The 24,427-nt window shown below is 32.4% G+C and overlaps 1 protein-coding gene across 1 annotated transcript in view; it reads right to left on the bottom strand.

The window, feature by feature from the left end:
* Positions 1-2,089: 2,089 nt before the first annotated feature.
* The window catches only part of LOC138696469 (micronuclear linker histone polyprotein), a 31,095-nt gene continuing 8,757 nt past the window's right edge, over positions 2,090-24,427 (bottom strand). The window contains exon 8 of the mRNA XM_069821474.1: positions 2,090-23,038. Within this exon, the coding sequence (XP_069677575.1) occupies positions 22,000-23,038 (1,039 nt within the window). The 3' untranslated portion in view covers positions 2,090-21,999. The remainder of the gene's footprint in view (positions 23,039-24,427) is intronic.

Here is a 24,427-nt window from a genome sequence, read left to right on the forward strand (position 1 = left end):
ATACCTACACTAATGCTGTGGCCGAACCCCTGCATAGGGAGCAAATTTTGAGAGGAGAACCAATTTCCATTCTATAAAGAGATTTACAAAATACTGTTCTTATTCCTAGCCTCTGTGGGGGGTGGATAATCTTTACAGATAAATTCTCGTACAAATGTACCTTAATTGGAGTGTTACTTGTGCCAAATAGGAAATGGCCGAATCAATTATTTACCGAAGAGACAAACTGTCACTCATACAAATGTATACACCTACTTTCATAATATGTAAGTTAATATTAACACTGCTTTCCCTAACTAATTAACTAATATCTCTGAGAATTGTCAGGCAATGCAATAGTTTCCACGTGAAACAAGCTTTCAGAAAGATTTGAATTAAATAACTCAGTGAGTGTAAATTAATTTCTTTGATTTATTTTTAGCAAATATTTCTTCTAAAATAGAAAAATATTATAAATTATTTCATCAATGAGACAAGTTTACATAGAGATATTATATGCTGCGGGATTACATTATTAGCCTTGATTCTGGCCTCTGTTCTCGATTTTTAGAGAGACTGCGAAACATCAAATCATGTTATCTTGTAGACCTGTGACATTTTTGCACTTCGATGACGTCAGGATGAAAGGAGGATGTCTCACTACAACTCACAACAAAATATCAGTTCAAGTATTGGTTTCGAAAGAGAAATTGAATTATTTATAGGAGGAAAGTACGCTGCATAAATTATTCTTAGAAATTCTTCTTTTACTCTTATTTTATTTTAATATATATGATACTTAAAATATACGATTGTATTTTTTTATTTTAACAAGTGATGTTTCTGAAAATGCGATAGAGTGGCAGAACAGTGTTCTACGCTTAGGTAGAGTCTTTCACACACTTCTCTCGCACAAAAACTGTTTCGGAACGCACAGATAAAGTATCACAAGCCTTAAATTAACAACTACCAAAAAGATTAAAAGGAAATCTTAACAGATGTCATCGTCTTTCAATAAACTATTCGACATTGAAACAGTAAATCAATATAGGAATTTTCTAATTAAAAATAAGACAATTTTATGATCTCTTGATCATTTCATCAAATTTTCAACATCTATTATGTTCGACAATATGAAAATGCAGACAGCCTAATTATTAAAATGAAAATGTAATAAAAATATGAATAACTCCATGTGCTTATATGTGAAAATAAGCGTCACGAAGATGACACATACTTCCTCATCATACATTTTGGGTCATTCTCCAGAAAAGGTGTATTTTGAATGTAATGTTTTCCGAAATTTACAACTAGGATAAAAATGATATTTTTATGTTTTTGCCTTAGTCATTAGTAACTTATTCGTTTAGATAAAATTTTGGTATTTTAGCATTAAGTCCACTTTAAATATTTCGCATGTCTACGTACGTGACAATAGCCCTTCTCGTGCTCAACTCTTCTTTTATCTGTCTTCCTTATTTTCTATATATTTTAATCTATGAATAAGAGAAAAATGTATGCAAGGAGAAACCGTACAAAAATCCATTAATTGAACCTAACATTTTACAACTACTGATTTAAAAAACAGCTGATATTTTGTCCTATGTTATTCAATTCTTTTATTAAAAATACCTGAACTAACGAAATTCAAATTTTAAAAAGTATCAAATATATTATTTCATTTATTTTACATGGTTTTTTCAAAATATTCCTTCCTGTAAATCATGTTTTCATCATGTACCCATTAATATCTGTAAACTTTATGTTTTTAGTCATAGTTATAATAACAGTAGTACTAAATAATTAGTTGTAATAATTGCAATACTAAATAATTAGTTTTAACAATAGTATTGCTGGACTGCTCCTGAATACAAACTTCGCTCATTTGTGTGGTACTAGAATATAGGAGTTTATATGTAAGTTTTACATTCTTTTTTGTAAATATACCTCTATGATATTCTATAATTACAAATAAATGTCAGATTTATTAAAATTAGCGTTTAGTTAAGTCTGCTGATTAACTGTCACATCCGTGGACGTGATGAACTTACTTAAAACTTCTATACATCTTAATTACACAACTTTTAACACTACATCACTTCGGAATATAATGTAATGTATGTATGTATGTATGTATGTATGTATGTATGTATGTATGTATGTATGTATGTATGTATGTATGTATGTATAATATATTTTCACGTGTTAATTAACTAGGTTAACTTGTTGACTAGTTTCGGACTGGGGCCATCTTCAGAACTGGGTGGTTCTTGCGCCTTCTGATTCAGTTTCATGTGGGGGTGCATTTGTGTAGTGTAATGTGGAGTCAAATAGTGTGTGTGTTTTCTGAAATTGAATTGTGTGTTGAGAATTTGATATGGGAGTGTTTTTGTGCGTCTGTATATTTTGTTTTGTTCTAGTGTGTTTAGTTTCTGGTTTTTTGGTTGGAGATGTAGAATTTCCATGTCTGTGCCTATGTTTCTGTACGTGTGATTGGCGTTTGTGATTTGTTCTGCATATGAGGAAGTGTTTTGTGATTTGGTTATGGCTGTGATGTGTTCTTTGTAACGTGTTTGAAATGATCTGTCTGTTTGTCATATGTAGAAGTTGTCGTAGCTTTTGCTTGAGTTTGTATACACTTCTGAGATTGTATTTGTGTTGAGATGCTTTTGTAGCGTGTTTTGTGTTCTGTAAGCGATATTGTAATTTAATTTCTTGAATGATGATACACCTTGTGCGTGTTTTCGTTTTCGTATGTTAGTGTAATGTATTTTTTGTGTTTGTGTTGTATTCCTATGTTTTTTGTAATTATGTTTTGTCTTTTTTATTATGTTGTCTATTAAGTTAGGGTTCTATCTGTTATCTTGTGCTATGTATTTGATTCTGTTTAACTCTTATTTGTAGCCTTTGTGGCTCATTGGTATGTTGAGTAGTCTGTGTACTATAGCTCGAAATGCAGCACGTTTGTTTTGTGTTGGGTGATTGGATGTGTTTTGTGTGTGTGTTTGTTGTTGTTGTTGTTGTTTTTCTGTAGATTTTGAATGTGTTTTTTTTGTAAACTTTTGTTATTGTTACGTCTAGGAAGTTTATGGATTTGTTGCTTTCGATTTCTAATATGTAGTGTAGCTTTGGGTGTATTTTGTTTATATTATGTTGATGCAGGTTTTGAATCTGTCTTTTGTTTCCTTTGTTTAATATTAGTATGTCATTTACATATCTGTGCCAATATATGATGTTACTGCGTATTTGTTGTTGTCTTTGTTTAGTATGTATGTCTGTTCTATGTTGTGTAAGAGAATTTCTGCTAATATGTTGGAAATGGGTGATCCCATGGGTAAGCCTTCGGTTTGAGTGTAATATTTGTTGCTGTATGTGAAGTAGTTTTGTTTTGTGATGGTGTCTGTAATGTGGAGGAATTGTTCAATATGTTCTTGTGGTATGTTTTTGTTTTTGAGCATCTGTTCTAGTATCTGTAGTGTGTCCTTTATGGGATGTTTGTGTATAGATTGGTTATGTCAAAAGTTGATAGTGTTGCACTGTGTGGGATATGTTTGTCTTTTATTTTATTTTCTAGGTCTATGTTGTTTTTTATTGTTTTCTGTTTTTTCCAAATTTTATGTTGTTTCTTATGATGTTCCGTGAATTTTGAGATCATAAAATTTTTCTTTTCAAGTAATGCTTAAACCCACTTACCCTACTTATTAAATATGTTAAATTAACTAGCCTTTTTTTTATATATTTAGAAAACTCACACGTCCACAAAAGTGACAGGATGATTTTGGCAAAATAAAAATCTAGTACTTCAATAGAAATTATCTCGCCAGTATATTAAACAATAACGAAATACAGTACTTCCAATACAATATGGCTGGCCGGTAATAACTCAAGCAAGGAAAAGTCACTCATCTGCATTGTAGCAGTTTTTCTATGAAGTAATAGATCTGTCCACCGACATGACTGAAATTGTTGTGACAAGTATTTCGTCTATTGTAAAACTTATTGCTTTGATATCATCTACTTTTCAAATTTTCAGGTTTACCTTGATGTATTTACATCTCAAATAATGCAGTTCTGGTTTATAATTTAGTTCCTATTTTAATTTACAACCTTTTGTATTAATCTGTTTGAGGGTTGTGACAGTCCACAGACATGACTTTTTGCTTTCTTTGACAACATTTAGTTGTAGGAAATGAAATTAATTTACAATTTCAACTGTATTTGTATGTTCATCTGGTTTTACTTTAAATTTTAGTATAAATACTGAGTACTTAGACATATTATTTACGGAGACAGTGACAGTGACTATGACAGTAAAATGTACCTTTTCAGGAGAATGACCCTGTTACGTGTTTCACATTGATTCAGTTTCTTTATCATGCAGTGAATGATATTACTGTCTATAGTTTATTTACTTGAGCTACCAATTAAAGATACACTACATAAATGAAGTAATTTATTATGTATCAAGAAAAGAAGATACTTTTCACTTTCTAGATCACATTCAGTAATTCGTTTATAAATTATACGGATCAACTAGAGCATGTAATTAATGTTTTACAAAAATCAGAATTCAAGATTGGCATAAATATGAAAGTGTTATTAGTCCTTCATAATGAGATTTTGACTGTGTCACTTGTGAACTAATCATTCGTTTGAAAATAATTTATGGGCATTCCCTCTTGAATTTAAAGCAGATATTCAAATCACAATAACGCATTTTTTTTTGGATTGGTTATTTAACGATGCTGTATAAACTATAAGACTATATTGAGGGAACTGATGATAACGAAATGATATTTGATGAGTCGAGGGGTCGAGGATTTCTGCCGTTTTACAGGACATTCGTCCTATAGCTGGGGTAAACTTCAGAAAAATCTAAGTAACTGGCCCAAGTTGGATTTGAACCTACACCTGAATGCAATTTTGGATCATGAGTCCCACTCATCCCAAGATTATGCCAGTAGCCGACTAAGAAAAGTAGGTAGCTAATCGTCCAATACAGAACTTGCGAAGTTCTGTTTGTCGTTTGTGGAGTGGAACGAATTCTATCTTTGGATCAGTAGGCGCATTGTTTGCAGTTTTAAATAGACGTGTCTTGATTGTATGGGTTTATTCATTTATTTTATTTGTCGTAAATACTTCTGGGTGTATGAAATGGGTCTATTCTTATTCTCTCATAACCATAATTTACTTGTATGTTTTTAGTATCTCATATAATACTATTTCTGAAACAGTTAGGGTTTCGTTAGTTTTGAAAATAAATTCGTGTAGCTATCCAAAAGCCCTTCAATTTTTATGGGAATAAGTTTTCTATAAGATGTATAAAAAATAGATATTAGTTTTTTATTAATGTAAATATGTTTGCTCTACTTTATATTTTTATCTGAAAAATTTTTAGACTGGAGATATAATTGTGCGACAAATTACTTTGACATGAACATTTTTGGGAACATACAGACTGTATAATTTGAATTTATCACTTCATATTATGTAAAAAGAAAATTAAAATGAAATCATTAGGACTGATTTAAACTGAATCATTACAGCGTGCAGATACATTTTTATTTTCATTTAATGTTCTGTCCAAGGACAGGTCTTTCACTGCAATGTTTCCTATTTTCTGCCTTCCTCTTCGTTCCCTCATATGATCCATATATCTTAATGTCGTCTATGATCTGATATCTTCTTCTACCCCGAACTCTTCTCCCATTCACCATTCCTTTCAGTGCATCTTTCAGGAGGCAGTTTCTTCTCAGCCAGTGACCCAACCAATTCCTTTTCCTCTTCCTTATCACTTTCAGCATCATTCTTTCTTCACCCACTCTTTCCAATACGGCTTAATTTCTTATTCTGTCTGTCCACTTCATACATTCCATACTTCTCCATATCCATATTTCAAATGCTTCTATTCGCTACTCTTCACTTCGTCGTAATGTCCATGTTTCTGCCCCATACAATGCCACACTCCACACAAAGCACGTCACTAGTCTCTTAGTTCTTTTTCCAGAGGTCAGCAAATGATGCTCCTTTTTCTATTAAGAGCTTTCTTTGCCATTGCTATCCTCCTTTTGACTTCCTGGCAGCAGCTCATGTTACTGCTTATAGTACATCCCAAGTATTTGAAGCTGTCCACTTGCTCTACTGCCTCATTTAGAATTTGCAAGTTTATCTTCTGTATTTTTCTTCCTTTGAACAAGCTCTTCGTCTTATTTGCATTCATCTTCATTCCATACTGCTCACAGCTGTCATTTACCTCCAGTAGCATATCCTTTAGTATCATTTCCTCTTCTACTAACAACATCATGTCATCAGCAAATCTTATGAAATTTATTCTTCTTCCTCGTACTAACACTCCTCCCATGTTCTGAAAACAGTTTTTTACTAAATCCTCCACGTAGATGTTGAACAGGGTAGGTGATAAAGGACATCCTTGACGTACTTCTCTCCCAATTTCACTTCCTTCTGACATTTCTTCTCCTATCCTGACTTTGACTCGTTGTTTCATATAAAGATTACTGAACAGTCTTCTCTCTTTCCAATCCACACTAATTTTCTTTAGGATTCCCATCAGTTTATCCCAATCCACTCCGTCAAAAGTCTTTTCTAGTTCCACAAATACTACATACACTTCTTTATTCTTTTCTAGGCATCTTTTGCTGATTGTCCATAGCAGTCCAATTGCATCTCTCGCACCTTTCCCCTTCCTGAAGCCAAACGGCTCTTCTTCAAACTGTTCTTCTATCTTAGAATATATATGTCGATTCAGTATTCACAAGAGAATCTTCGCCGAGTGCAATATTAGACTGATAGTTCTGAACTCCTTGCATTTCTTGGCATTATTTTTCTTCGGTATTGGAATCAACACTGTCTCTCTAAAATCTTCAGGCGATTCGCCTTTCTCATATATTTCGTTCCATAATGATAGAATTTGCTTCTTGTCTTCACCCAAGCATTTCATTAATTCAATGGGGATTTCATCAACTCCTGTTGCTTTCCCATTCTTCATTTCCTTAAGCACTAGTTCAACTTCTTCTTTGTTTAAAATTGAAAATCCTTTTTTCTTCAGATACAAGTATGTTAATTTTTGCATTAAAAAATCATCTCATTTGCATACTCTCAGATGAACTTACTTTTAGACAGGTCTACTGAACATGAGCAAATTCGTTTAGTAGTTTAGGAAAAATTGTTGTACACAAAAAGATGGCACGCTAAAAACGACTTCGTGGATAAAAAGAACGTTGAGAATGCACAATCTCAATCTACTTTTTGCAGAATCACGTTTTCTGTTCATACTTCATATAATGACGAAGTAATAGAAAAAAATGAACAGGTATTAAAATATTAGACATTTCTTGCAAGATATGTTTCATATATGTTATATTTACGAATCTCCTACATTCAAATTAATCTTCACATATACCTTCGAAACTAATGTGAACAACTTAATATACTGTATTTACTGTATAAGTCTATTTCATTTATTTTTTCTGACTATTGAACTAATTTATTACTTTCATATTTTCTCACAAAAACTATTCTTTTGACTTTAAACTTCTGAAGATTTACTTCCCTTTCTATAATTAAATAAAATACCGGTACCTTATAAAACACGTTAACTGTGACAGTGACTGTACAGAAACGGAAATTACGGTAATACCGTACCTAGGTATTTTCTTAATCATTTGATCACTGCTAGGAAACTTACTAACTCGATATAAATACACGATCAAAGCTCCAGAAGTGTCATTTTTGGGAACAAAGTAAGAAAAAAGTGCTAAATTGTATGCTCACATCTAGCTTATTTTTAACGTGTATATATGTTTATTGTAACAAAAGTAGCAGCGAAAATTTAAAGCCATTTCTACAAGCAATGAAATTTGTTTTAATGAGCTTGTTGCTGTGGATCTATTTGCAAATGCCTTTTTCTTGTAATAGCTGAGTGACGTAGGTAGTTTATTAAAAATTCATACTGAAATCATTATAACAGCAGTAAGTTCTGCTTTTCGCGAATAACATTTGTTTTACCTTTCACATTTTTTTTTCATTCTATTCTATTTTCTTACATACACATAAAAGTATAACATAAAATAAATTATCAACGAGTATAGTATTCACATGATTAGCAAGGATTCAAATAAGCCAATACGCTCATTCTCCTCACACTGCCTAAAGACAGTCTATGCAACAAAGTTTTAAAGCAAAAACTACAGAAATACATGGTTCATCATATACTGTACATACATTTAACTCTTAGTTGTAAGTTCATATATCCATCTCCTTTTTGAAGTAACACACTGTAATTCAATGGAAATGTAAAAGTAATTGATTAGACGCTAGTGTCTGATAATAAAAAGTTTTCTTAAAACAAGTATATAAATTACATACAAAACACCAAGAAAATTGTCTTACATCTGATACTGGTACCTAAAATAATGACCTCTTTGAAGATATTCAAATGACTATTGATGCAAGATACATATTCAATAGGTGAAGATAAATTGTTAAATTAACTTGTGTAACAAGACGGACAAAATTCTCTGCTTCTTTGAAAGAAAAATCAAAACATTCATCTATTTTCGAAAACATAAAGCTTTCAATTGAATTTCATAATCAGTCATTAAAGTTTTCTTTATTAGTACAGAAGTAGTCCACTGTAATCATAATTGATGTGATAGGGAAATACACTACACAATCACAAGCCAATGGGTTATAGTATTACAGTATATATTCCGAAGTGATAATGTGTTAAAATTGTGTAACCAAGATTATATATTACAGGAACTTAAATATTTAAGAGTAAACCAGCCCGTCAATTTAGTAACATTCTACTAACTTATTTTCATACTAAAACTGTGCTGATTTGATTTGCAGATACCAAGCAAGGCAACCTGGGTCTTACGAATAATTGACTTTAGTACATTTTCACTTTTAACTATCAACATATGACTTTAAATATCGTTGTTGTTGTTGTTATTATTATTATTATTATTATTATTATTATTATTATTATTATTATTATTATTATTATTATTAAACATTAAAGATTCATGTCGTTAACTTACGAATAATATTCTGGCAGTATCTTATATATATATACAAATCTCTATTTATTATGGTTCAGTTTGATACAGTATCCTAACATTAAAGGTATGTGAGCTGTAAACAACTTACCCAGAATATTTAAGTAACACGACTCCTTTTCACACATACAGTGTTTTGTATTGCCAGTTGTAGGAAAATGATTGAAAGTCATTAGCAGTAAGTATATGCATAACAGTTAATACCAAAATTATAAGGAATCTATTTTTAGTAGTCAGAAAACATCTATCACAGGGCTGATTATTATGTTAAAACTTTTCATCTTTTCACCGTATTACTACTATGAATCAGCATAATGTGGCAGGAGGACATAGTGCACATAAGGGAATAAACGCTTATGAAATTATTTTAACTAGTTCAATTCAGATACCTAAGAAATTTTTATTTACTATCCATCATTCCACAAACAAATTCACTAAACCCACAATTATATCAGTTCAGGGCAAAGAGCAATGCCAATAAGGTATATAGTCAACACCTGCTGTTTAAAGTTAGTTTTGAAAAGACGCACATGTAGGTCTTATATGTGTAAGTTTGTTTACCTATAAACATTTTATCAATATTAATTACAACAGGAGAAGAAACTGACTACTAAAATCTTCGTAAAGTCCTTATTTCTGTCTTTTCAGCTTTTGTACATCTTTAGCAATATCTGTTACACCATTAAGTCCGGATGTGCATAGGTAATTTTTTATACATTCTTCACGAACAACTCTCCGAACTCTAAAATTAATTTGAAAGTGACCCAAATTATTATCATGTTAAGAATCCTGGCACTACTCTCTAAGACTTGATCCCTTGTCATGCCATAGTGAAATAAATTCATTCACTTAATACTTTCATATAATATTGATTTCTAAACTTTTGAAACTAATCATGTCTGGCAATCACTGTACGTACCAGTATCAGTTCGTCTAAAAGAATACTAAAGCAATGTACGCATTTCACATGTACAAGATAATTATCGGAGAAGAGACAATTTTATGAAACATCTATCAAGAGCTCAGGAAAATTACATCACTGAGTGCATATTACAATCAGACAATGAGCAATAGAAAATAAAATTTTAATACTGCAAGTGAAATTAGATCAAGAAACTTACTTCACCATTCTTTTATTGAAAGCTTGTTCATTCATTATATCCATACACAAAGTAAAAAGTACCAACAATTTTCTTGGAATATTTCTTGGAGAGTTATTAGTCACGTTACATTACAAGTAGGGCCTACTATAAATGGGAGAAAGATGCATCAACTAATATTAATTTTGATAATATGGTGATCGTCATTAACTGGATTCAAGTGAATATTGAAATATTTGCTGATTATAAACTGTTCAAATATGACCAGAAATTTGGATAAGCTTGAATACGGCATTTTAAGATGAATGGCTGGATGAAAAACACTCCTTTTCCTGGGTATTACGAAACTCCTACTATAAAAATATTATCTGTAATTCAACTGTAAGGGGATAAAAAGTCTGTATTTAAAACAATATGCCTATATATGCAAATGAAAAAACTGAATTTGCTATAGACATATGCATAACATGGGCTACAAAAGTTTGCTATCATATAAATACGACTATATAAAAAACCTCATCTAAAATTCCAGAGTATCCATGGACATTGCTTTCATTATATAGTAGTGATTTTCTAAAATACAACAGCTTTTAATTATTAAATACTGTATCTACTTACATGTGAATATAAAAGTCAAACATGTAACATAAATTACATAAACTTAAATGTAGCTACAAAGAAGAAAGCAAGAAATTTGGCTCTATTCATTTTAATAATTCGCAAAAAATCAGTTTCACAAAGTAGCATATTCAGCAAACTTGTTAATTGCACAAACATTTGGGAGCATAAAATATGTTTTACTTAATATTACATCTTTAATAGTACCAGTACTGTGTTTGAAGTACATATTCATAATATCGTAAACGGTACTGCAATTTGCATGTGTCTTCTGTAATCAGGATATTATCTCAAGAATGCATTTGTTTTATGTAATTTATAGGTTTGTTCCAGCAAGCAATTCAGAATGGGTTCCGAACTAATACCGAACTTCTTTCGACGCATGCGCCAATTGTGTACAGTGTCAGAACTAGTTTGGAATTTTACGTTGTTGGAACGTTTCTTGAACTGTTCTTTCAAGGCCATCGGGATTTCTTCTCATATTAAAATTATATTCATCATTCGAACTTAATTCGTCATAAAATATATCACTATCACCTTCCAAATCACTCATGATCGACTATTTTATTTATTTTAACCTGCCTGGTCTCAAAGCATTTTAACCATAACTTCAGATTAAACCCTCTGTGCATGTGTCAACAATTCAGAATTTACAGTTCTGTTCTTAATCGAGAACCAATTTCACTCATTCCGAACCAGTTCCCTGTTCCAACGTGCTTCAGAACTCTGAGTTCAGTACTGGTATCAGTTCTAGTCTTGTTGGAACACACGTTGGGCTGCTGCGCATGAGCAAGCAGTTCATAATCGATTCTGAACCATGCTGGAACAAATCTTATGTGTAAATAAAAAATAAACTTGAAATGTAAATTAATCTTCAATACAATAAACAAAGCATAATCAATTATTTCTTTCATTATAAAACACACAATAATCATTAAACAGTAATATGAATTATTTTATATATGAATGAAATAGGCTGCTGTATGACAAAACAATCGTAGTTTGTCATAATGATCTATATATCTACAGTATTATATCCTCAATGTCAATCTATGTTTTCTATCTTGAAAACTATTACAATAACAAAGTATGGTATATGAGAAGAGTTTTTTATGTATAAAATGTTTGTAATTGACTTTCAATTAAACAAAAAGAAGACAATAACTGTCACGGAATAATTCCACTTTTTTTATCATTTCTAAAATTCTGTATTTATACTTTAAAAAATTAAGAGAATGGCACGGGCGTCAGTTCAAATGAACCCTGAAAATAATAATATGAAATATTTTTATATATCTGGAAAGATTATTATTATTATTATTATTATTATTATTATTATTTTCATAACTCAAAATTTTAAAATGCGGATGTCTTTGTTTTCTTCCATTCTTTTAGTACTTTTTTTAAGACTCCAACTGAAATTTAATATCAGTATCAGTGGTTTTTCATGACTATCCTTATTGTTTTATGAAATGTTTATCCTGCTTCTCTTTCGCACCTATGGAAAAGGGAATTTTTATGAAATGAATTTTAGATTTAATGCAATTTATTAACAGATTTTGGCGTAGAGAAATATCGATATCCCACATACATTTTAGAAGTCAGTTCTCTGTCACATTCATTATTAGTAGCAGAAGCAACAGTAATAGTAGTATTTTATTTAACAATGTTTTTAACTGTTGAGGTCATTCAATATCAACACTCAATACGTAATCCAATAATAAATGTGTACAGCAGCCTATCTCCTTATGACACATAGAAAAACAATATGCAGAGTAAGTTAAGAAAAAGTACAGTCATATGGGAGAATGCATAAAAATTTTCTTGTAAGAACTTTCCAATATCAATATCATAAAAAGAAATAAAAACGTAATAGCGCAATTTTACAATTCACTTTCTGAAATACTCATTAACACACAAAGGGACCTAATGCTTCAAAGTAGGAAGACTTTGGTAGGATATTTGGCTTTTCGATAATTGTGCTGTTTTCCTGCTTCTGGTATTGAAATATTTCTGTCCATAATATAGGATCAGAACTTTTTTTAAAAAGTTAGAGATGTATGAAAACTAATTACCATTATAAATTATATTGTTGTCAAATATTTTTCAAAACTTCTAGATACCTTGATTCCTAATATTATTTAACTAAACCATTGGTGAAGTAAGGGAAAAGAAATTAAGAATCGGTAGGTCAGAATTTAATTTTAATTTCTGGTATGGCTCTGAAATTTTTGCAATAAATTTACTTAGAATATTACGGCCTATATTCTGAAGATGCCGGATTGCTTGTATATTGCAGGATGGAAAGGTTTGCTGGAAATAGAGTACTGAATAATTCAAAGGTGAAGACAGTTTCTATGTTTTCATATCTAAAGATTTTAATACCGATATTTTAACTTTTCAAGAATCTAGTCATTTTTATTTTATGCCAAAGATAATATGCCTACACAGTTAAAACAACTTCCCAAAGACAATTTACTAGTTGTCTTCTCAAATGTAACAATTGAATATCCTCCCAGAATAAGGGTTTAACTCAATTGTGAAACAATATGCCTTAGACCAGTAGCGGCAAATACTCTTGTGCACACAAGTGACTTTGTGAAGCATGCTACCCATAAGTACTGTTTACGTATCTCATATCGAGGACGATGGAAGGATGAATGTACTGAGCAAGGGTTGAACAATTGTGGCAGTGCGCCATACGTGTCAGTCTTCAAGACTAACTTTATTATTGAAAGAATCTTAATAAATAAATTGTGTCCCATCTGATTCATTTGCAGTAGTAGTAGTAAGAAAAGAAATAAATCTGTCTGTACATGTAGAAGAAATTTATTCTTAGAAACAATACTTTTTTCGAAAAGTATACAGTACCTGAAGCATGTTACTTAAGGAACATTAATTGAAACTTTCTGGCGAACGAAATTAAGAAAGTAGAAAAAATTATAGTTTTCTACCAACAGAATATAACAAGACCAATAATTCTCATTCAATCACAGTAAATAGATATTTAATATGGTTTGCAAACTGCGTAAGTTGAAATGTATTAAAACAATAAAAAATAACACATTTCTTTAGTTTAAAAAAATTCATGAAAATTGTTTCTATTCATATTGATTTCGGCAGGTGTCATATTGACCTCTAATTTAATGGACACTTCAAACGTAACTACTCTATTACAAAACAATTTTTTTTTGTCTCTTCGAACAGTATAACAATAAGGTCTGTGTATCTTCAGAACTTATTTTCTGGAAGAATGGGCTTTCTTCATTTCTTAATTTATTTTCGCAATATCCGGATTAAGATATTTTAATGCTACAAGCTGCAAAACAGCTTTTAATTTTATATTCTTTATGTGTGCTCTCACTCTTGGTGTCATATCGTCCTTGTTCCTGCAATAATTCCTCTGTGACATGTTTATCGATTTTCAGATTTTTGCTCTATTAAATAGCTTAAATAGTGATACAGCAAATAATAAAATCTCCTATATGTAATTATATTTCTTTCTTTCGAAAATGTAAGAATTCACAATCCCATATGTATGGTTGCCATAGGATGAATAAATGTGTTTTTTCCTCATACTGAAAAATTGTATATTTTGCACATAGGAGTTATTGCAGGAACAATGACGATATGCTTCATTGTAGAGAAGAAATTTTCACAAGTATATGTACTACCAAACATGGACAGTACATAGGCTGCATATAATGTTGTTTTAAATTGTGTTTTCTGCACAGCACATGCTTCTAGCATATTATACATTGGGCATTTCTCCATTTTGCATCCATAAAAAGGAATGTCACTCCCAGTCAGGGTTAAAACAGTTTGAAGATTATGCTTCTCTCCTTCCATGTACACCCTTGCTTAGTAGTCTTTCCCTCGTCAGATCTGCTTGGTATCAGTGGAGCGCGTATGAGTAACAGACTACTGCTGACTCCTATGTGCAACTTGCTCATACACACGCCTATTGCCGTTCCTGCCTTAGGCCCTTATTCAGGGGCTGAAGAGGAAGATCTAAGTGTAGTAAACAGTAAAAACGATAATTGTGGTCTGCTTTGTAGGAAAGTGAGCGTAATAATTTGAAAAAAATTACACAAAAACATCGGTATATTTTTACACCACCAACACTTCATATTGACACGTATTACCTGTGGGATGACAGTACTTAGGGTTTCATTTCCCCTTCCCTCCCACAAATTACAGGCCTACTGCAGCCATCTGCAAATTTGTACTCACGATGACATCACTGAACACAAGCTGCAATACATAATATAATGTAATATGAATCGAGGAATGCAGAGCACTCCATTTAGATCCCAGTGACGGACTCTCATCCAACTCAAGCATCTGACGTAGATTACACGTTAATGATTTATAGATGGACAAATTATATTTTATTTCACCTTAATTCTCACTGTGCTGCAACCTAGAAAAATATGTCACAATTTGCCACTCTTAATACAACTCGTAAATTTTCGTCTGTTAGTCACGATCTTTGTTTTCATTCAGAAAACAATTGTTGGGAAATATACTGAATGTACAGCCAAACATAGCAGCTATATAGGGTAGTGGTAGGTGACCTTAGATAGGCCTATATATATTTTTCTAAGGGAAGTATTTTAATAATTCTAAGCCAGTCTGGTGTGTTATACAATGGAAACATTTTTTGTCCTCACCTATTTCCAGCTCTCTTAAATAACACGTTAGTTCACCTAGTACACTTTTTTAAAGTCATATTTCGAGCCCCATCTCTTACTACAGATACAGATTGCTTTATACTCAAATCCTTTTCTTCATACATTTCCTTAATGTAGAATGAAAATATACATATATGGAGAGATCCTTCGTAACTCCACAGATGACAATGAGCAATTCTACTGTATCAATATCTGTGTTTTCACCTAAAGCTAGCAAATAGACCACATATTGACGCATTTTTTATTTCATTTCTCACTCAGCTAATGTTTCAATGTCCATTATCCTCCTTTGTATTGTCCGTGTGGATTTCATACTATTAAAAACATCAGATTATTGGGGGCAAATAATGTTAGGAACTTTATTAAAAAATGTTTTAATGAACTCTCCTTCATTATTGCACTCCAGTGATTTTGCGATTTCCAAAGCAATAACTTAACTGGCACTGAGTTTTCTTTCACTCATATCTTGTTTCATCATATTTAACTACCAGAACTATTATTTGAATTTCATTTTTTTTTTTTCAATGTTGTAATTGCTTTGCCTCATCCAGCCCTATGAAAAGACAATTATTTTTATGCTTATTTTTTATTAAATATATTTCCATATACAATTAGATTAGATATGTTCATTTTTACCTATGATTTCATGATAATCTTATAGTATGTGTCATAATGTCGTCCGATGTTTGATTAGCAAGTGTCTATTAGAATTTTAGAACACACGAAATATTTACATTGTCACCATGAACACAACAAATATGGTTCTAAATCTAAGCAGGTAACCCGCCACTGATGGATGCTTGTGTACTGGAGTTTTAGGCGAACTGGATGGAAGGGAGAGGATGAAGCAAAGACAATTTACTGCGCTGCCCCTTGCAACATCACTGTTGCTAGTGACCACGATTACATTTTTGCCGATGCCTGACCTACTGTAATATAACGTATTTATTTTCAAACTAGTCCAAGAATCATAATAGGAGAAGAGTTTTTAATTTGTCTTACGCATAAACTGTTTCTTCCATTAAAAGGAACATAACAGGGGAGTTTAATATCTTTATAATAGATACATTTTATGAATATGGAGAGAGTAAGGAGTTTTAATATCAAGAAACCTCTAATTATGAACTGAATATTCGTATGGCAAGCCATATTCATCTTTCCTGACATAAAACAGCAATTTAACCATGAACGTAACCTGGCATGTAACTGGTGTAGAATAGACCAGGGCCTGATTTAGGCAGGAGCCTATGGTGCCTCTGCTCAGGGCTTCATGATTTTGGGGGTCTCAAAATCCAGGAACAAGCATTTTTTTTTTTAATGAATTATGCAAATGAAATAGACAACAACCCTATTTAAACAATTAGTAATGAATTCAGCAGCCAAAGTCAACAGCACTGTCAGTTCTCGTTGTATTAAATGTTAAATCAAGTGCTAGTGCTTGTGTTCCTGGCAGGTTACTTAATTTTTGTTAGTATAGGACTATTATCTGTGTATAGTGGTAGTGTTAAAGAGTTTTTATAGGAATATTCAAAATTAAAAATTTTTGTATAAGCCTAAACCAGAATCTAGGAAAAATGAACATTCTTTTGAAACTCCTAAATTACGGCACAGGTACTACAACCAATACAATCAGCTCTGATCCTGCTTGTGGCCACATTTAATCACTGATACATTATGGGATCACTTTATTTTTATTCCTTCTCAAAATAGAGAATTAAATATGTGGTGAAAGGAGAAGGTGTCAGAATTTAAAATAAAATGAGACAGGCCTAGTCATATATGAAAAGAAGGGGCCTCATGAAGAAAATTATGCTCCAGGTCTCTGAAATTGTAAATCAGGTCCTGGAACAGACAGGTTATAATTTCAATTAAAACAAATGGCGGGAATGAGAGAGATTCAGATGTATCAACGCGATTCATTTATTAAATATGACTCATACAAAGAGGAATCAAACTTACAAAGTACATAATTTCATCACTGTTCTTATTCTTGATGTTTAATGAATTCTGAAACGTTTACAACACTTGATTTCTGTAAACAGTCCCTTGGAATTTGACTAATACTCGTATGCCTTTAAAAATGTCTCTATATTCTGAGGTTTTGAGATAATTGGGAGTAGTTTATTCATATGACAGAAGGAAATGTCTCGAACTTCCAAAATCTGTCACTGAAATAAGTCATATTTTCCTGATAATGAAACCAACATGAAGTTTCGGAACATTTAGTCTGTTTCCTTTCACCACACGGAACAGAAAAAATGTATGTAACAGTAGTAATTTTCATTACTGAGACCACAGGGATTACAAAGAAATCTACACCAGAGTTCTTTATGTGGGATTATACAAACCGAAATGTGATGCCAATGCATAATGTGACTGTAATGTGAAAGAATGCCAGTTATAATTCGAGATAACTTCACGTTTTCGTTTTTGTATAAAATAAAACTTTCAGTTTCAAAGATAAGAAACAATCACTGTAAAGTAAAGAATAAAAATTGGCACTATTTTCATATATTTTCAAGTTCTGGGTTGTTCTATATTCACTGTTGGCTGTACTTTTACTTGTACCAATTACATCAATATATACCTCATCAGTTACCAGTAAGACATGGAAAACATTGTAGTCTTTCAAGCGACATTTCCAATATCATGAAAAAATTTACAAACTTAGATAATAACATTTTCTGCCACTAAGCAGTAAATTCAGTTTCATCGTAATTAGATTAAAATATAGTACTGCATTTCTTCTTGTGCCTTTTCAAGAATGTAAGAATTTAAGTATCTTATTTACATTTGAACCTAAGCATAATGAAGATAACAAAACTGGTATACTTCCTTTTATGGTCATATTCCATGACAAAATGAATGCCCAGAAGGCTCTGCAGTTTCTTTTACTTCATTCATGCTTGCGAAGATAGAAATTAATTTAGATCTCTTCAACACAAGACTGTAAAAGCAGTAATTTTTCATGATACATGCATGAGCATAAGAAAATGTTTTTTTATGTGTTCAGAAACCTCTGTTTGTTCTGAAGTATTCACGTCAAAGAATTAAAGTTTTACTTTTGAACCATGGTGTGCAAACATCAGTTTTTCTTGCTTGAATGCAATGCTATAACAGAGTAATTTGCTTTTCTTAACAACTTCCCATTCCAATCACTTCTTATTTTCATATATACAGGGTGGATGGTAACCTCTGCATTAAAATGAAACTGGTAATAGATCATGAGGAGAGATTTGAAAAATTTAAATAAGTTTTCTCTCTAACATTCACCATTTTAGAGGAAATCGTTGTGTGTCTATGGAGCATTTGGCAACATCACAGGTGCTGCAATAAGTCTAAGCAAGCACAGCCTGCACTGTTTATCTTCCCCTCCTCCTCTGCTGTACTCAGTTGGTAACATGCGATGTATGCTGCGTTGCGAGATGTATTTCAATTATTTTAGCTATTATTCAATTTAAATTCAAGCCCAAACGGTTTAATTTGCAAAGGAAGATTCAAGACATTAACAGTTCAGATTATTTTTACCTATCTGCTTGTATAGAAATCAGCCATTTCTATCGGGTCATTACCATAATAGAGCACTACAAACATTGGGCAAAGACTAATTTTTTCCTGCTTAATGGTGCTTCATAGAAGAAAAAGTGTAATAATAGTTTTGTTATATTTAACATGTAGAATCACCTCTTAAAATTTTAGTGCAGAGGTTACCATCCACTCTATATATATATTTCTATTTCCGTAAGGTTAGGGTTCTTCAGGAAAAGAAGGTTAAACGTGTTTGGCTTGTTTATTATCACACACAAAAAAAACTTAAGGGGAAGTACACCAATTCTGTTGCAAGCTGTACATTATTTGGATGCATACAGTCATACTTAATTTAAAGCAGACACTTTCATCAAGATTACTGTCACTCTTGTGCTCAGTACTTATCCCAACAAGTACCAAGTGTAAATGTAATGCTTTTGTTAAGAATTGTAATTCGTTAAAATGTAATAAATTGTGACAGATTAATGGTTTCTTTGTTGTCTACACCATGTTTTAAAATAAAATTTAATTGCCTACATTTGCGAAATGTTTATTAGTAACAATGTAACAGCAAACAATTTTTTAAGATATCCCTGAATAAGTACGCCCTTTTATAAATACAGAAGATATTTGTAGAGAATGGAAAATATTCTTCTGGCTGTGACCATTAATTGTGATAAATACATTTGTGGATGTAGAATTTTACGTTCATACTTATTTGGTTTACTTTATTACAGAATCAGCACTATTCTTAAGCTATGGATATTATAAAAGCATGCCGAAACAAATATGTTCATCCTTTAAATCTTTCAGAAGTAATAAATTAAAGTAAATAATATTTCACATTTAAATTATAAAAGTATTACATTAAAAATCACAAAGACCACCCTGATTTCCTGTGAAATGGCGTGGATTTTTCATAAATATCATCTTTGGCACTTGTCCAATATACGAACATCAAAACAATACGAGTGTGATGTCTAATAACATGATACACTGTGCATCCTGGCGACATCTAAGGAATAAATTAAATTTTCTCTCTCATTATACAGAACATACATTGTTTTAAGTTAAAGTCAGAGGATGATTTTGAAAAGGATTGTATCATAGTGAAATAAATGAAGCTTAAGAATTACATCTTATCTGATTACTTTCATCACGTGTCATTAGACACATTTCGGAACTGTATTTGTTTTCTGCATGAATTTGAACATATTCTTTCTAGCCCACTCGCCAAAAATTAAAAACATATTTTGTTTTAACAATTTTTACATGTCCATGTCTCATAATATGTGAGGCAGTTTTCGCCAAAATGACTTACAAAAAAAAAAATAATAAGCTCCTTGTTCATCTCCTTGAAAAAGAAAAAGAAAAAAAAAAAAAAAAAAAAAAAAGGAGTACTGCACTATGTCAGAGTAAAATTATACAAGTTTCTTTAACCGAAATTTTGGATATACCATGCAATTAAAAATACGAAAAGTAAATAATATAAAGAGTGTATTCACAAATTAAACTCCTAATTAAATACACTTTTACACCAAAAATAGTTATGAAACAATTGTTATAATTTATATTAATTCTGGTATTATTACCGGAATGTGCCATTCCTCCATTTATTCTCTGAATACTTAAATAGAATGTTTAAAATAATTATTATTAAGTTATAAACAAATATTCGTTGGAGAAAAAGATCAATAGTACATTCTGGCATATTCTAGTTCGAAAAATCCTCTTATGTCAATGTCACTATAAGGAATCGAATTCGGAAACAAGAGTAACACTGTATTGCTTTACCAAAGATTGTAAATTTTGTAATATATAGTAGTTAATTGCAATACTATTTTTCCAACATTTCCGGCCACAATATGGGATACATAAAACATCTCTACAATGGTATAAAGCATTACATGCTCCAATAAAAATCATCTATATGATTATGTTAAAACAGTTTTAACTCGAACTCACAATACGTACCCAGTAATGCCAAGGACTTCGCACATCTCCAACTTCCTATATATGCAATTTGAATATGAAAGCTACTCAGTTTCTAACCCTTTCCATTTTTCTCATTATACGACACGATTTGCTAGAAAAGATAACAGGTAACTAGATAGAAACTATGATCTTTCTATATACTTCAATAAGATATGTAGTGAGGAGAAAGCACGTTTAAATTTGTAGCATAGGAAACACAAATTAGGACAGTCACGTGAAAATAAAACGCAAACAGTAAAAACATTATATATAAAGTGAACTTTTTCTGTGAGATAGTCACGAGATTTGTGCCTACTATCTCGGGCTTAGAAAAACAGCAAAGACAAGTTAATGCTCTATAAGACAATCCTTAAACAACAAAACTGTAGAGTGAAAAGTGTAAGTTCATGTGAGGAAAAGAATATTCTAAATTTTGCAAACTAATATTTTTTTTTACTAAAATGCTTATTATTCTCTACTAAATAACAACGGAAAGGTGCTGGAGCAACAACACCCCTGTTTCAGTACAAATATCAATCAAATCTTCTGCTGTGCGGCCTTGATTAGTGTGCTATCAAGACTGCTAGATCACATGTCAGTCTTTCTTACTGGGAAGAGATTAAATATGATTACAAGTTTATATTTATAAATTATATATGTATATATATCTTTGGGTTTTCAAGTTAGGCCGACAGCACACTAAATAAATAACATCACATAGATTCATTGTAAGTTCTTAACTATACATTCCTGATTGTTTACACTTCACACAGTCATAAGACTGAATGACAAAAGTTCTTGTATCACCTAAAAAATTCTTTCATCTGCATGAGGAGATATACTACGGTCTTATTAAAGAGTAACATCTTTCTGAGTATCTTTACCCTTAGTTTCCATGGAAGAGCCTGAATGAACAATAACAATAAATCTTAAAAAAAAAAAAAAAAAAAAAAAAAAAGAAAAAAAGGAAAAGAAAGCTATCTTCATATTCTTGAATTTTCAACAGCCTAAAACATGGAGTTCTGTTCACAGTTCAGTTTCAGTTGGACTGTGCGCCCATAATGACGACTTTGCATGGGATATATCACTCCTATGCTGAACTTCATCCGTGCTGGATGCAGAGGCAGAACGTGATCGAGGGATATGAACAAGAACTGTGGATGAGATATCGCTATTGCCACCATTATGACGACTAGTGTAGAGAACTGGTGCATAGGATGTGGCATTGTCAAGCAGGATGTTGCTACTTCCTGCCTGGAGACGTAGTGAACAGTGTCGTGGCCCAGATTCTGCGTTTTTTGCCTTGCTAACACTTGTCTTGGAATCTGATTTGAGAACACTGCTGCTCTTTGTCGGCTTCAGAGATGTATCAGTTGAATGCTTGGTCCACGTTGACTCTGTAGCACACTTGTTATTTTCAACATTTGCCACATCACTTAGGTATGTTCTTCCTTCGTGGTTCTTGATCCTCATAGAGTATGTCTCACTATTCCTAATATGAAACTTCGGGACTCTGTTCAATTGACTTGCACCATTTCCAAATACGAATTCCCTATTACCTCTATTACTGGGAGGTTCTGCAGTGTCACCTGGAGGTGACTGGCGGGAGTCAGCATCTGATTCTTGTTTCAAAGTATCATTGGGTTTTGATACTTCTGCACTTCTAACAAAACTTTTACCACTTTTAGTGGTTTCACAGTTATTACTACTCTTCGTGCCTCCATTCTGTCTACAGATTTCAGAATTTTTATTTGAACTTTTATTACTTCTGTTACTACTGCCATCATTCTTCCTAGAGGATGAAAGCAATTTGCTATCACTGTCTTTATTGCTATTCTCATCACTGAATGTTTGTTTCGATACTTTCATAATGTTTTCTGAATTAGGCTCTGAAACATTTAAACAAGATGATGTCTGACTGTTTGATGTTGTTCCTAATGAAAATATACTGTCACTTTTTTGGTTCCTACTAGCAATGTCACCATTTCTTGTTGCAACTACATCAACATATCGAACGAGTCCTTGACTAGCCCTGTTGGAGGTATCTGTAAGACTGATATCACCTCTGGAAAAGCAAATACAGCACGATATTAGACATTAATAATATGCAAGATCTATTTTGATCCAAAATAATGAAACAAAGCTAATATTGTATGAGGAACAGTCAAATGAAAATGGGTCACTATGCATATATCTCACGGCGGGCAAGTTGGTACCACTGGAATTTGATTGCTGAACTGACATTTGGTGGCAACTCGCGAAAGCACAGTTACAATTTCTGCTTACACACTAGTCGTTCGTTTATTGTGCTGGAAGTGAGGTTGAGATATGCATGTGTTCGTCCAACATTACTAATGGAGGCAGATAAAGAAGAATAGTGAAGTGTAGTGCGATTTTTGACTTCTGAAGAAGTAGGAAGACGAGAAATCCATAATTGCATGTCTGCTGTTTATGGCGAACACAACATGTCATGTATTGGAATGACACAAGAGATTCTGAGCGGGACGCATGTCACTGCAAGATGATGCTCGCCCAGGACAGGCTCATCATGCCATTAGTCCTGCTGTTATTGCTGAGGTTGATGGTCTTATATGGGGAAATCGATGGATCACTGTGGAAGAACTTCGTCATTTGGTGGGAATAAGTCACCATTCCGTACACGTCATTGTGACAAAGCACCTGCATAATTGAAAAATCTGTGTGCAATGGGTTCCGTATCAGTTGACAGAGGAACAAAAAACAAACAGAATGGCTGCTTCACTTGGTCACTTGCAACAGTACCATGAGGAAGAGTATGCATTTGTCCCATATTGTCACTGGGGACGAATCGTGGTGTCACCATTTTGAACTGAAGAGCAAATGGCAGAGCCAACAATGGAAACACATGGATTCTCCCTCACCGAAGAAGTCCAAAGCAATACACACAAGTTCTGATAAAGTCATGTTAACATTCTTCTTCGATTCTAGGGGTCCTCTGCTTGTTGAATTTCTCGAGCAACATTATGAAGAAACTTTACAGAAACTGAGAAGCGCCATTAAGTCAAAACATCCTGGAATGCTATCGAACGGCATTATCATCCTTCATAATAATGCCCGCCCATGTACTGCCAACTTCATGAGGAACACATTTCAGAGATTTGGTTGGAAAACACTCCAACACACACTCTACAATCGAGATCTCTCCTCATGCGATTTTCACATTTTTGGAGAGTTGAAGAAAGATATTCGTGGACTTTGTTTTGCATCAGATGAAGACATGCGACTGGGTAAAGAACTGGTTCGGTAGACAGTCCACGAACTTTTTCAAGAATGGGATTGATCGTCTTGTCTCGCAGTGAGATAAATGTATAAACAGTTGAGGAGATTACTTTTGAGGTAATAAATGTTCTATTATACTCGTACTTTTTGGCATCTAACCTGTTTTCATTTGACTGCCCCTCATAGAAAGAATACA

Source organism: Periplaneta americana, chromosome 3 (genome assembly GCF_040183065.1).
Source record: "Periplaneta americana isolate PAMFEO1 chromosome 3, P.americana_PAMFEO1_priV1, whole genome shotgun sequence".
Classification (NCBI taxonomy): domain Eukaryota; kingdom Metazoa; phylum Arthropoda; class Insecta; order Blattodea; family Blattidae; genus Periplaneta; species Periplaneta americana.